Source organism: Cloeon dipterum, chromosome X (assembly GCF_949628265.1).
Source record: "Cloeon dipterum chromosome X, ieCloDipt1.1, whole genome shotgun sequence".
Lineage (NCBI taxonomy): Eukaryota > Metazoa > Arthropoda > Insecta > Ephemeroptera > Baetidae > Cloeon > Cloeon dipterum.
Genome location: NC_088790.1, coordinates 29,445,171 through 29,459,959, shown reverse-complemented (window position 1 = coordinate 29,459,959; position 14,789 = coordinate 29,445,171). Strand labels below are relative to the sequence as shown.

General features: G+C 41.9%; 1 protein-coding gene across 9 annotated transcripts in view; it reads left to right on the top strand.

Moving 5' to 3' along the window:
* Positions 1–14,789, top strand: part of DIP2 (disco-interacting protein 2) — a 162,715-nt gene that overhangs the window by 35,308 nt on the left and 112,618 nt on the right. For 8 of the 9 annotated variants that reach the window (XM_065495827.1, XM_065495826.1, XM_065495823.1 and 5 more), the window contains exon 1: positions 12,019–13,374. The exons of the other annotated variant lie outside the window; for it this stretch is intronic. In XM_065495827.1, coding sequence (XP_065351899.1) covers positions 12,126–13,374 — 1,249 coding nt within the window. In that variant the 5' untranslated portion in view covers positions 12,019–12,125. Of the gene's footprint in view, positions 1–12,018; positions 13,375–14,789 lie in introns of those variants that run through there. 9 annotated transcript variants of the gene reach the window in all.

Below are 14,789 nucleotides of genomic sequence, written 5' to 3'. Positions count from 1 at the left end.
CCAAGAAAAATTCCAGACTGTGAACTGTGGTCAAGCACTGCTAATTCTTACGTAAATTGGTAAAAAAAATGGAAAAAGCTATTTTTAAAATTGATTCGAATTCACTAGTTGCATAAACATTTATTTATTGAAGCCGCCAACAGATGGCGCAACCACAGACTTTCTTAAAAATTTTGTTTTAAGCGGTTTTAAGGCATTTCCGCTGCGATTTCAGACTCAATGTAGCTATTTTGATTTTTTTTTTAAATTAATTTGCTTTTTTTGACGTGCTCAAAACCAAAATTGGTTCAGCCATTCGCCGTAGAAACGTTTGAAAAGATTTTTTTATTTCAAAAAATAGTTTTTCACGATTCTACGGCGATTGGCTGAACCGATTTTGGTTTTCAGCACGTCAAAAAATAGCAAATTAATTGAAGAATGCACAGTAGCTAGATTGAGTCTAAAATCGCAGCGGAAGTGCCTTAAAATCGAAAGTCTACGGTGGCGCCATCTGTTGGCGGCTTCGAACACTTAGGGTTTATGCAACTGGTGAATTAAAATCTTTTTTAAATACCCAAAATAAAGCTTGATTTTATGATAAATTTCTTTAAAAAAATTAAAACTACAACAATTCGTTACATTTTCCTCCTTTTCTTTTGGAAAATTTGGAAGAGTCTCAAAATTGCTCTTCATGCGATTAATCTCGCCGAGAATATTCCAAAAATTTAAAGTTTACTAAAAAAATTAAAGATTTCACGACGAAATTTTTACCTTTTTCTTGCGCAAGAAATGAATTTATTCCACATTGCGGTCGGAGTGCTCAAAATTTCCTTTACTGTGCAGGTTTTTTCATTTAAATTGCCTCAATTTCTAACTATAGTCTCTCTCTAACAATTTTTCAAGTCGAGATCATGAGAAAATAATTTGAAAATTATTTAAAACTGAGGTGCAAACATTGCCTGCAAGAAACTGGTTAAAATTAATAAAAAAAACGCTTACTTTTTGCAATCCTAAAGATATTACGGCAATTTGAAATTTTTTGGAACCAAAATTGACAGGAATAACTGTCGAAGGGTATTTTCCTGAGTAAAGAAAAAAAAATCTTGCCCTCTTATGTAACAACCTCTAAAAGGGAGATCATTACTACACAAAAACAAATTTTTTTCCCTGCTAAAGCTTAATGGAACCCGCCCAAAAGCATCAAGTTTCCAATCTTTTCTTCTCTCTAAATTTAACAATTCGGGTTCATTTATTCGCGGGCAGTGGTCCGCCAGCGAGCAAACGCGAAAGAGACGACGAAAGGTCTCATCGAAACATGGATGCTCGCACTCTTGGTGCCGCGAAAGTGGTTCTCCCGGCGAGTGGGCGGCGAATTATGGGCCTAATGGTGGGCCGCGCGGTGTCACCGGCACCGGCACTGAAAATAAAAGTGGAAAAAAATAATACACTGCGAGCAAGGTCGCCTCTGTCGAGCGAGCACACACGGGCCTATTAATCGGCCTTCCGGAACACTGACTAATCGCGAGACACTCGTTTAAATGCAAATCGATGAAACACGTCCAACTTGAAAATGATAAAAAGCAAGCAGCCTGTTTCTCGTCCTGCCTTTGCCTTTGGACTGGAAATAAAAATGTCTTAAAATAAATGCATCGAAGGATGAGTCACGCGACATAAAATTAAATTATTTGGATTTTTGGCTTTTTCTCTTACAATTATTGGGTGTTTGAGATTAAAAAAGCTGCTAATGGATGGCGCCAGCGGTTATTTTAATTTTAAGGAAAAATTGAGAAAATAAAATCCGGATCTACGCGGCTTGGAAAATTTATAGTTAAAATAACTTCAGCACAATTAATATTTTTGTTGTTATTTCTTTACTAAGAGCTGATTAGCCCGGTAATTGGCGAATCCGCCGTTAGATGGCACATCAGGCTAATGGAAATGTAACAAAATACGCGGGAATGAAATTATTGGGTCGGCACGCCTCTTTTTTGACGCTTCTCTGATTGGCCGCTGGACTGTCTCCTGATTTGCCTCAATTATTTCGACGCCATATTGACTTCTGACCGGCGGGAACCAACACAAATCGCAACCTGGACCCCGGTGAAACAAATTTAAAATTATAAAATTTAAATAAAATTTTCAAAGACAAAATTTTGAGATAAATTAATTTATATTTTGTAAACGCTATCTAATTTATTAAATAAAAAGCGCTAGTTAATTTTTGGACCTCATATATTTTTATTTAATTTTAGTTCACATACATACGTTTAGAATACCAATTTTAATTTAAATTCATTGTGCCCTTTTTTACCAGATGAAACAATTATTCCGGATAATCCGGTCCAATTTCGACCAGCGCAACGCAGACAAAAGGAATTGAGCAGGCGCCACTACTGTCGGCGCCGATTAGGTCGCAAAGTGGTTTTGTTCTAGATCATGAACGAACGAATACGCACCCGTTTAAAAAAGAAATTCATGCAAAATAATTGGCTAATCGGGAGGAGAACAATGCCCTGAATGAAATTGGCCTGGTGACCATTTTATTATACAATGGCGAAACACCCACCTCGACGAGGCTATATTTGGACAGCCTGGGCGGACACCAAAAGCGGCAACGCGCAACTCGCTTTATTTCAATATTTCTCGCTCGCCGGTCGGCCGGCTCGGCCGGCCGGTCGACTCGCCGGAAAAGCAGCCAACGCACACGCAGCTTTTTCTTTTTCTCGCTGCTCTCAGAGACTTTATCTGCAGCGCGACAGTAATTTTCGCTTTATATATACGCCCCTGCACGAGCAGACCGACTGAGAATGAGCGTCTTTTCCCCTCGTAAAACATTTCTCGCTAAAAGGCTTATTTTCGTTCGTTGGTTCGCTCGCTCCACTTTTGCTGCTTTTTAATTAAGCCGAATTTACGGTCGTAGTCAAATTTTATTTGTGCGTTCTCTTAAAAAGGACGTAGACCTGGTTATATATTTTTAGATAAATTAATGGCGAATTAGGCTGAAAATCTGCAAAGCTCGTTATTTTAGCAGTTCCTTGTTCGTAAATTCATTTGTTTTTAAAATCATTGAGATTTTTTCGAAATTTTCAGCTCAAATAAATTTTAAATTTGTTTTTTAATCCATAATAACTGAAATGGAAGTTTTGTAATTAATTGTTAAGGTTATTTTCTCAATTTTTATGAACTGCTTGAGTCATCTATTTTTTTAAATTGGTTCAGATCTCTTTAAATCTCTTTAATTATAAAAATATCTTGCATATATTTATTTTTAATTGCAAAAATTGCAGATACATTTTTTTAAATCAATTATGAGGATTTAATCTCTTCTTTAGAGCGTTTAAATGAAAAATAAAATTGGTAGACATTTTTTAAAATAGTAAAATAATAATTTTTCATTAAAAACATGGTATTTTTCGTATTTTTCCCAAATTAAACCATTCCACTTTGTTAATTTGACGCGCAATCTAAAAAGGAGACAAAAAGTGCCGAGCACACGCATTAACACGCTTTTTGCTCCCATTCTTATTCGCGTAGCCACTCACTTTTTATCATTTTACGAGGCGCCGAGGGAAAGAAATTTGGCACAGGCGAGCAAAACACCGCTTTTGGCATTGTGTCTCGTCGTCACTTCTCAGCAGCACTTCTTCTATATTCTGATTCGATCTGGGTGAATGCGAGTGGAAGAGAAAGCAAATTGCACGCTGATAAAACAAAACAAGCTTGACACACTCCCACACCGCACAGCCGCCGTGTTCGCACTTTTAGGTCGCACACACCGCTAAACTGCAAATTACAATCCATTTGGCCAAATAAAACCAACCAACCAACGAGATTTAATTTACCGAGATGCATGACCCAATTTCGCAATTATTGGCTAAAAAAGGAATCTGAAAAAATGACAATTAGAGAGTGACAATTGTGAGAATACAAACAATAGACAATTTCGGCGGAATCCGCTGCTGGGAAACTCGGCGGCAATAATAATCCCAATTCGGAGGGCGATGATACTAATTCCTACGACCTTGGGCTCATTCTCACTCATAATTCACGCTTCTCTACCTTTTTGACGTCAATGCCTTCCGAAAATGTGGCTTGAGAAAAAATATTTGCAATTCAAATGAGCAAATTAATAAATTATTTACTTACCGCATATTAAAATTCTAGATGGGAGGCACAAAAGGGACAATTTCTTTGGAGAAAAGATGATTTGGCCCTAAAAATTTAATTTGTTGGTCAATGTTTCTTAATCCTCGGTCAGAAGAGACTTTCAGAATAAGTGAAAACTCAAACCCTCGTCAGGGTAGTCCTCGAAGATCAATATTATAAAATTCCTATATGCGCCTGACGAGCACTGCATTAGTTCGATTTGCAAAAGGCCTCAGATTACAGGAGCCATCAGGGTTGCTAGGAACGAGATAAAGGGCACATCAAGGATTTCCTGAGCAACCTGAAGGAAAGAGCTTGAATTTAGAGTGATTTTTTTATCAAATTAATTTTAAAGACCTACTGAAACCACGTTTTTATTTGTTCCAATCGATTCTTCAGGGTCGAAATATTTTTTCCGGTCGAAAAACGTTTTTTGACGTGCGAGAAAAGGCTAAAAGCAAAACGCTCGTTGCTTTGGCGCGAAAAACATTTGAATCTCTTGGTCGCTACTGCGCAAGCGTCGCCCCTCTGACGTCACACCTCTCTCAGCTGACAATGCAAAGCAGGAAGCATAGCTGTGACGCTTGCGCAGTAGCGACCAAAAGATTCAAACGTTTTGCGCGCCAAAGCAACGAGCGTTTTGCTGTGCGCCTCTTTTTACACGTCACAAAACAATTTAAAATCGAAATAATTACTTGGAATTTTAAAAAAATGTGGTTTCAGTGGGTCTTTAAGCAATCAATTTTATCTATTTATTTTATTCTTTAAATTTCAAGTAGATTGCAGTCTGAAATTACCTCCTGCCTTGAGCTAATCTAAAAAAGTCTCAATTTCTTCCAGACGAGCGAGTGCTGGAGTAACCGCTCTGAAATAAAAGTCCTGATTGAATAAAAAAGCAATAAAAGCGCTTTGCTTTGTCCACTATACTTCCGCACGATCAACCTGACGAGCTACTAAAACAGAGCACACATTATTTCGCCGTCCATCCGCGAGTGCAAAGTAAACGAAGCGCATTTCCCAGATGCGCGCACCATAATCTAGTCTCCCTGCTCGATAATGGCGGCGTAATAAAAGCGGCAGCAGCATCCGTTGCTCTCCCGCTGGTGCAGCGCGCGGCGTTATCATTTGGAAATAATTACGTCCTCCTTTATGCTGCCGGCCGTAATCACGGTACCGTTTTAATACACTTTTAGTGCGCGACACCGGCGATTATTCAAACAAGAAACGCTCAGAGCAACTGTGTATGTGTAGTTGTCCTTCCTTTATTTCATTTTTTTTTGCATATGCCATTGTGGAAGAAGGAAGGCTTGTTTGTGCGTGCTTGCGGTCTCTATGCCGGAAAAAAACGACGCATTCCCACGAATTCAATCGGTGCACGCTGCAGGCCATTGGTGCGGAAAATCTTGCTCCAGGCAATAACGCACCTGCTGTTGCTCTGACTCGGGAGTTTGTTTTCGGACCGCTGGCTCCACCATCTTTTCTTAATGGCTCTTTTTTTTGTTGAACTGAAATTGCGACGCCTAATTTATTTTCAAAATGACTGGCAATTCAACTTGAAAAAAATTAATGTTCACTTTAAACCAGATGATGGTTTAAAAACGTGAGTTACCTTTTCCCAAAACTCAGGCGAGTTATAAGCGATCTATTTTCAAGCGGCGGATGACCGCAGACGATCTGATTGGCCAGCAATAACGTATACCGCCGCCGGCCAATCAAAAAAAGGTATGCGGTCCTCCGCCGCGTGAAATAGATCGCATTTTTATGGATTTTAAAACGCAATCAACGGGGGCTAGATTCCAGATTAATGGCGTCCGGTGGAGTACGGCGCGAAAAAACGGTCACGTGAAAATGCGCGGAAAGAAGCAAGTTTTGGTCATTTGCATTACTCTTAACTAATTGTGTCTTTTGGATCGTAAAAACAAACTCTTGACACTCGTACGGCAATCCAAAGAGAGATTTTTGTATCCCACATTCAGACGCCATCTTGGAACTGCGCAGTAGTTTCCAATTTTATCGCACATCTGGACCCCGCTGGAATTAATAAAAAATAAATTAAAAATTTTTGTGTGTGTTAACTTCAAGACAGTCAGAATGAAAATAACTAATTTTTTTTAATAAATTGGTATTTTTTAAAATATACGTTTTTAGGGTCCTTTTTTCTGAAAAATTCAAATCTTGTCTTTTTGTGATTTAAATGGGCGTGTCGGACGCAAAATATTTAAATCACGATTTTAAACAACTATTAAAAGTAGCAATTTTTTATTTAACTATAATTTTTGCTTATTATTTTGTTGTATTTTATTTTCTTAAATTATTTTTTGTTTATTATTGTAAGTTTTTTAAGTTTCAAACATTTTGTTAGAATTTGCATTTATTTTATTGTATTTGAAATTGCAGAAATTTTCGTTATAATAAGTTGCTCTGGACTAAATTCATTAATTTATTCAGAAACAAATGGTTCGGAGGTCAACTGAAGGTTGTTTATCCTGAAATTTTAAAATTTTCCCACATTGAAGCGAGCTTTTAACGGTAATGGACCGTATGGGTAATTTTTTTCACCCATAAAAATCGAAAATGTGACCACTCTGATGACCAGAATTGTCTAGCGAGACGGAATGCAATTAGCTAATGCGTCAGGGAGTCGTCGTCGTCGCTCAAATATTAATTATCCGCGCCACGACAGGAAATTCCAAAAGTGCGCGCGGCTCAATAACAAAGCGGGCACCGCACTCATACACATACACACACACGCTCTGAAACAGGATGCTGGCAGTCAGTCAGCGAGTCGCGCTGCGGATCGCATAATATACACACGTATGTGTTATGCACTGCATTCTCCGCGAGTGACCCCAGTCAGCGTTGCATGAATGTCGTGGTTGATAATTCTGCACGACTCGCCGGCACCGACGGCACCGCGGTCACCGCAAAACGCTGCCAGAGGTCAACAGTCAGCTCGGCACACAGCCGTGAAAACGGTGCTGTTGCCCCTGAAAAAGCCGCAGCCGTGCAGAGACACGCTCGTTTAAATATATATTTTTAGCATTCTTCGTTCTTGTCCTCAACCGCAAACTGTCGATTTCTTTTTAAATACAATTTTTTGCAAAATAAAAGCCACGAAAAATTTAATATTTCTGTTTTTAAAAATTATTTATTTTGTCAATTTTGTCAAGCTGTTCCTTCCCAACTGGTTTCTTACAGTTTTTTATGAAATTGAAAATAATTTATCTTTTCATCTGAGTAAATCAATTCAAAAATAAATTTTACAAAATATTCAAGGGTTTGTTTTCAGTTTTAATAGATCGATTGATTTAAATATATTTAACAAAATTAATTATGACCAGAAACCCCTTTAAAATATCCCCTTTTCGGCTTTATTTGAAAAAAAATCCCCAAAATCCCATTCCAGCCGCCTCAGTATGGATGAAGCAACCTGAAATTAATTATTTCCCACATTCCTAAACGTTTTGATCGGTGCGTGAGCTTAATAGTTAATTTAATCGATCACGCAACTATGTCTAATGGGACAAGGCCGCTAAAATCCCGACTGCTTTATGAGATGTTTCGATATAATATATCCGGATGAGCATGCAGCCGTGAGATATTATGATCCAGATTTTCGGCGCGTGAATTCTCCCATGCTTTCACTTTTGCAGCAAGCAACAAACTTATTAAGTGAACGCTTTGTCGCCTCGAGGCGCGTGAAATTCGTTTCCTCGGGTGCGCGATTTTCACGCCCACTTTGCCGCCACCGCTACCGACAGCAATCGCATCATTTGGACCCAATCGATTTTTCTCTTAAGCCGTGAGACTTTCTGATTGGTTAGGAAATATTTTTTTGCCACAACTTAATCGAATCTTTGACTAAATTGGATTTTTCTTTTTAATTTAGAAGAGGGTTAGAAGAGAGAGAAAATTGTAATGAATTAATTTTATTAATCTATTGACCTATTAAATTATTTATTTCTCTTTGATTTTTGAAGATCAGTAAATTTAATAATTTTTTTTAAATAATCGTTAAAAAAAGGACCATTTTTGAGCAGTTCTAGGAGAGTTTCTACAACAATCGGACTAAAAATGACACCAAACATTTTAAATTTGGACCAATTTTCGTGTTTTGACTCTCAGGGTAACGTCAGGGAGCTATCACCCTGAAAAATCGAATTTTAAAAAGAGAACTGAAGTTTCTCAGGATCCAAAAGTGGTGAAAATTTCAAGATTTCTCAATCAAAATAATTAAAAAAAAGGGAACGCCCTTTTTCCCAAGCTTCAAACTTGGAGAGCAATTTAAGAAACAAAAATATTAGCGTGTAACTTCTTTCCTTTGAAAGTGTGCATTTCTAAAAATTTATTACACAACTTTTGCTCTCTGTGAAGGATTTAGCACAATTAAATTTTGAGTCGGCGTCGGATTAATTGCTCTTCACTCTGGACTGCGAGGGAAGAAAGTAATTGGCCTTTTTCCGAGCGGAATTTAGTCTACTTTTACTCGCGTGCGCCTGCGACTTGATCCCACGTGCAATTAGGCGCAGCGACGGCGGCGCGGCTTAATGCACAATTATGAGAATATGCATGTGCTAGATTTTCCTGCACAATAAGTTGGTCGGCTGCGATTGATCAACTGAATGTCATGCAGCGCATTATTTTCCACTCTGGCAGTAATTGCACTGCGCACGTTGTTTTTATTGTAAATTATGTTTGGATTATCGTTAATTTATTTTAACTGCGCGCTCGCCGTATTTTAGAATATGTACACGGCAGAGATAAATGCTGCTCTCGTTAAATGATTGGCACAGCAGACCAAGCAAGTCGAGGAAACAAATGACGAGAAGTGGAATATCCTGAGGCAAAATAAATCTATCCCGAGGGGCTTTATTTTTTGCTTCCAACCAATTTAATATTTCCGCTTGTATTAAATATTGAAACGATTTTTAATTTCCAAGAAATTGTAGATTAAAATTTTAAAACTATTTTAATTTGAATCAGTGGGGTCCAGATGTGCGATAAAATTGGTTCGCTCTGCGCAGATCCAAGATGGCGTCTGAATGTGGGAAACAAAAAGCTCTCTTTGGATTGCCGTACGAGTGTCAAGAGTTTGTTTTTACGATCCAAAAGACACAATTAGTGCAATTATGTCACAATATTGACCAAACCTCGATTCTTTTTGCGCATTTTTTTAAATTTTTAATTTATTTTAATTCAAAATTAAGCTGTCAACTTTTCAATTTCTTTGCAATAAAAAGTTATTTTAGTCAGATTAAAATGCAATATCTAAAAACTTGTCTTTCAATCTTAATTGCTTCAAATAAAAATAAATATTCTGCTCTAATCGTGTAATATAAAATAAAAATCGTAAGAAAATTCCTATCGTCAATAAATGTGATATAGTATTCTGACTAAAATTAATTAAAAAAAAGAGTCCTTAATCGCGCCTCATGTCATCCATCATCGCCATTCTTTCGGCGGCTCGGCCCCTTTTGTGAAAAAAGCTCGCTTTCTTCGCTCGGATGAGATTGATTCTTCCTGCAGTGTCAAGCTCTGGTTGTTGGCAATTGCCGCGTGTCCTTGGGCTGCTGATCCGCGCACAATCAAGTGCTTGAATGGGCCGCCGATTCCTCACGGACCGACTACACACACCCAGCGTTCAAGTCGCCGGATAGCCGGCCGGCCGCAAAAACAATCGGCTGAGCGAGCAAAAAAGGAGCAAGTAGTGCTCTCGCGACGAGATCAGAGACGAAACAAGGTCACTGAGACGCGGGCGGCTGCTACTGCTATGCGAATGCGAATCCAATCGATTCATCCCTACGTCGCATTATTTATTTGCTAGACCAGTGACGTGATAATTATTTTTAAAAAAATGCAAGTTTAATTTTGTCGAGTGGAATAATTAATTTAGATATTTTATTTCATTATTAAATTCCTTAATTTTTTTGGAATAAATTCAACCCTGGCTGTACGTTTCCTGTATTCAGGGATTTATTTTTTTTTCTAATTCAAACATCCCCAAGTTTTAATTCTGTTTTTATTTTAATTTTTAATTGGTTTACATTTTAATTGAGTGAAATAAAATTTTATTATAAAGTTTCTTTCTAGGAACAAAATCATCTGATGCATTCAAGCTGTAATCAAGGTTGAAGGGAAAATATGATAATTAATAAATTATTTTACCTCTTATATTTTGCTCGAAAAAATTATTTTATGGCTTGGACTAGTTTAGAAAGGAGAAACTGCGTGCATAGAGACATAAAAAATAAGAAATTATTCATAGGCCATGCTGTTTTTGGGTGCGCGTGACTGTGGGAACAGGCCTTTTGAATGCAAAAAGCGTTTATTTTTGCTTTCTCACAATCAGCTCACTCTGTATATATTCAAATAAGTAAAAGTCAGCAGACTCGGCCCGGAGAGCAGGATAATTTGTGGTTTAATCCGTGCTGCCTCCCCTTTCGCTGCGATTTTTTGTCCGGCACCCCTGGCACCCTAATCACGCGCAGTGACAGCGGTTGCGGTCGGACGGACGGAATCAGGAGGCAGCAGGTGTGGGATTTCGTTACATCATCCTCGAGAATAGCTTTTTGGCCAGACGCGGATGCAAATGATGCTCGTAATTGGAAATTCGGCCGGCTCCTGCTTCTTCTTCTTCTTCTTCTTCGGATCCGCAAGTTTTATTGAACCTCTCAATTTATAGAGTCGAGGAGAGCCTGCCTCTGCTGCTGCTGCTGCTGCTGCTGCTTTTATTTTATCGTCTCGCCGGGACCGAACCGGAGAGATGCTGCGAGCAGCGAGCGAGAGTGCTTTGATCCCGCAGCGCGCGCGGCATCTTCGCTCGCTCATTGCCATTGAACTTGGAACAACACACACTCACCAAACGCGAATCTACGGCAAACAAAAGAGAGAAAGAGAGGTGTTTGCCTGATGCCCATCCACCAGAAATCTACTACTCGGCATTGTGCTTTATTTTAATTTGGCAATGCTGGATTGGATTTTTGCAACGACCGTCCTCACCGGTCACGACGACGGCCGGCGACGCTGCAAAGAAAAATGCCGATCGGAATTTCCTCTCGGTGATTTTTACACACAGCTTCCCTGGCGGAGCCTGGTGCCTGGCTGAGGCGAGGCTCGGCCGACCGGCCGCCAGGCCGGCCGGCCGGCCGTGGTGACCTTGTGAGGCATGCCTGCGGGCTCCCTCCGTGGTATGGCAACTCTGCATGCGCGCTCGGCGGCCCCTGCTCAAGAGTAAAACACGACTGATGGCACCCGAGTATAGTGAGAAGCGCTTCTTCCACCGCAGAGTGACTTATTTAATTTGAGAATATTAATTAGGCAATAAGGAGCCGTTGGCTTTTATTGCGTTTTAAAAGGACACGAACGGCTATTAAAATTGCGTGAATGGTCGATTGTTTGGTCTGCAAGGAGGAACAACTTTGGCGAGACCGAAATCTACCCCAGGAGCCAATCCACTGGGTTGTAGGGAGAATCAACATTGAATCCACCGGGATTCCACCTTAGATCCTCAGGGATTCCACCTAGATCCACCGGGATTGGCGACATTCCTTTGCAAAACAATTCCAAAAGCAGGAAAACAAATTAAATGTTATTATTTTCGCTATTAAAGGCCTTTCTTCCTTAATTTAAATTTTATGGAAGGCAATAAAATCATCGCTTTGTACGAATTGAAAAGGTGAAATTTTCTTATTTAATTAAGCCCCTAGAGCTGACTCGCTTTGCATGTCGTGAAATTCCTCTGGTCACCCGAACGCGCCAGCCGTTTTTTGCCGAAGATGCTGGAGGTGCGGCCGTGGCGAGGCAGGCAGGCGAGGAGTGGTGGCGCTGGCGGCGAGTGAGTTCGCTCGCTCGCTCGCTCGTTCGCCTCTCCAGCCAGGTTCTCTCACTTTCTCCCTCAGTTACTGCCGTGCCGGGGACCTGAGCGGGCGCGATGCATGTGAACCGCCGCAGTGAGGTGATTCTTGGTTGTTTCGTGTGATAGGATTTGTTCGGCCGGTGCCATGTTCGACAAGATTCGCCGCTTCATGGGCGGCGGACGCAAGAAGAAGAGCGACGCGCCCTTCAAACGCAGCGACTCGTTCCGCAGGATCTCCATCAAGCGGCACTACCTGGAACGCGGACACGCCAAGAACCAGCAGAATCAGAGCCAGCCGCAGGTGCAGAGCCAGCCGTCGACCAGCAAGGCGCCCCTGCCGCCCGACGACCAGCTGGTCATCGACTACGGCCAGTGGCTGCTCAAGTCGGACGAGAAGAAGCAGCCGCCCCCGGCCAGCCCGCCGGTCTCCAGGGTGGAGATCACCCCTCTGGAGGCGTCGCCGCGCGTCACCGCGCACCGCCACCGCATCCACGTGTCGGCGCGGCCCTCGCCGGCCACCTCCCTCGACTCGGACCTGCCGCTCACCCCCAAGGACGTCAGCCTGGGCCACCTGTGGCTCGACCAGCCGCCCCCGCCGCCCCCCACCAACTCCCGGACGCCCCGCAGCCTCGAGCTGCCGCCGGTGTCCACTCGGCCCGGGGGCTCGGGGCCGGAGCGCCGGGCCCACCGCTCGCTGGAGGGCGGCTTGAAGTGCAGCCGCCGGGAGGAGGTGGTCATCCCGGCCAGCGGCTCCACCAAGACGGTGTCCTCCGAGTCCAAGGACTCGGGCTTCTCGTTCTCCATTCCGCGGCTGAATCCCAGCCGCGGCTTCTTCCGGCGCAAGCCGCCCAAGCCGCGCCTCAGCGTCAGCCGCGACGGCTACTTCAAGCGGACGAGCGAGGCGCGCAAGTCGGCGCAGGAGGCGAAGCGGAGTCGCGGCCGCGCGGCCGGCAAGCGTCTGGCCGCGGCGGCGGCGGCCACGGCCGCGGCCGCCCGCGGCACCCTGGACCTGTACCAGGCGCTGCGGCCGCCGCTCAAGGCCCTCAAGATGGAGCCCATGTTCTTCGTGCCGCCGGAGAAGCGCAAGCAGCACGCCAGCAGACGCTTCGCCGCCTGCGAGATCAGGGACCCTGGCAGCGCGTCCTACGCCGGCAACGAGGCCCGCCGCGACCACCACGACGACGACGAATCCACCTACGAGAGGGTGCCCGGTGACACGGACGACGAGGAAGAGCAAGGCCGGTGTTACGTGCCGCTCGGGGTGTCGCCGGTGCCGCGCAGGCGGCCGGTGGTGCGCAGGAAGAAGTCGGCCGCCCGCCTCAAGTACGTCGCGCGGCCGCACGTGGCCAGAAGGGCGCCCTCCACGCTGCGCAGGAGGAAGAGTACAAAGAAAAGTGAGTCGACCCTGCATTCAAATTCCTAAAACGGTGCTGGAACAGGGCTAAAAATCGTGACAAAAATTTTGGTTAAAAACCAGTTTTTTACAAACAATAATTTAAATTTAAAAATATATCAGGTGAATTCAGGGCTGCAAAAAACCCGCATTTAAAAAAATCAATAAATTGCAGTGGCAAAAAGCGGTTTTTTCAATTTTTACCAGGTTCTTGCTGGTTATGTTTGCACTTTAAAATAATTTTCGAATTATTTGCTCATGACCTCGACTTGAAAAATTGCCAGAGATAAATTTTTGGAGAAATTGAGGCAGAGAATGGCGATTTAAAAGAATAAATCTGCACAGTGGAGGAATATTTTACTACTCTTACAGAAAATTTTAGATTTTCACAGGGAAAAAATGGAATAAATTAATTTCTTGCGCCAGAAATTGGTAAAAATTGAGTGATTAAAACCAGTAGTGAAAAAAGCTGGGGGAATTCTTAAAAAATTCAACTTAGGAACTTGCTCTGAAAAATAAATATGATCAAATTATGTTTAAATTTGAAAAAAAAACCTATTTTAATTCGTACAGTCGACCCAATGACCAAATATTTTTTTAATAATTAAATTATCGGACTAGACTCATCATTAAATAAAATATATTTTTTAATTTAAAAAAATATAAAAATCATTGAAAATTTGATGACACCAGAAAAATGAGAGTTTTACTAGTTACTACACAAAGATCATTTGATTTTTAAAAAATTGTCCTTGGTAATTCGAAAACAATGCTACAGACTGAAACATTTCGACTAATTTAGTTGCAAATATTGCACATTAGAGAGGAACGAACCCACAGCTCCCTTCGCGAGCAAAAAACACGAATTAAGCAACTGAATTCGGCCATTTTCCTTCTAAAAATGCTGACAAAATCTCCCAAGTCAGGCGTGCACCCTTTCTTTATTCTCGTCTTCGGCGGCTGCTATAAGCGAGCGTTACGTCATCGGCGCAGCCTCATTGAAAGAACACAAAACACGCCCGGCTGCTCTTTTTTTGCGCCTCGCGCGGTAAATTGCCGATGAGCTACGAGCGCACTTCAATTAGTGGCTCCCAAAGGGTCACTAAACGCAGGATAGCTAGCGTTGAAAACTCGTTTCAATTTTCAGCCGCGGCTAAGCGTTTCCATCCGCGATCCAAATAACACACACACACACACGTCTTCTTCAAACATCATAATTTAAGTCCGAAAGAGAAGAGGGAGGAGAAGAGTTGTGAGCAGGGTTCGCAAAAACCGGCATTTTCTGGAAAAAAACCAACAGAAATAACAAAACTGTGTTTTTTATGCAATTTTGCGCATTTTTCCGAAACACTTGCAGTTTAATTGGAATTAAAAATTTCTCAAAAATAGTTTTTTTTTTTAAAAATCACCAATTAA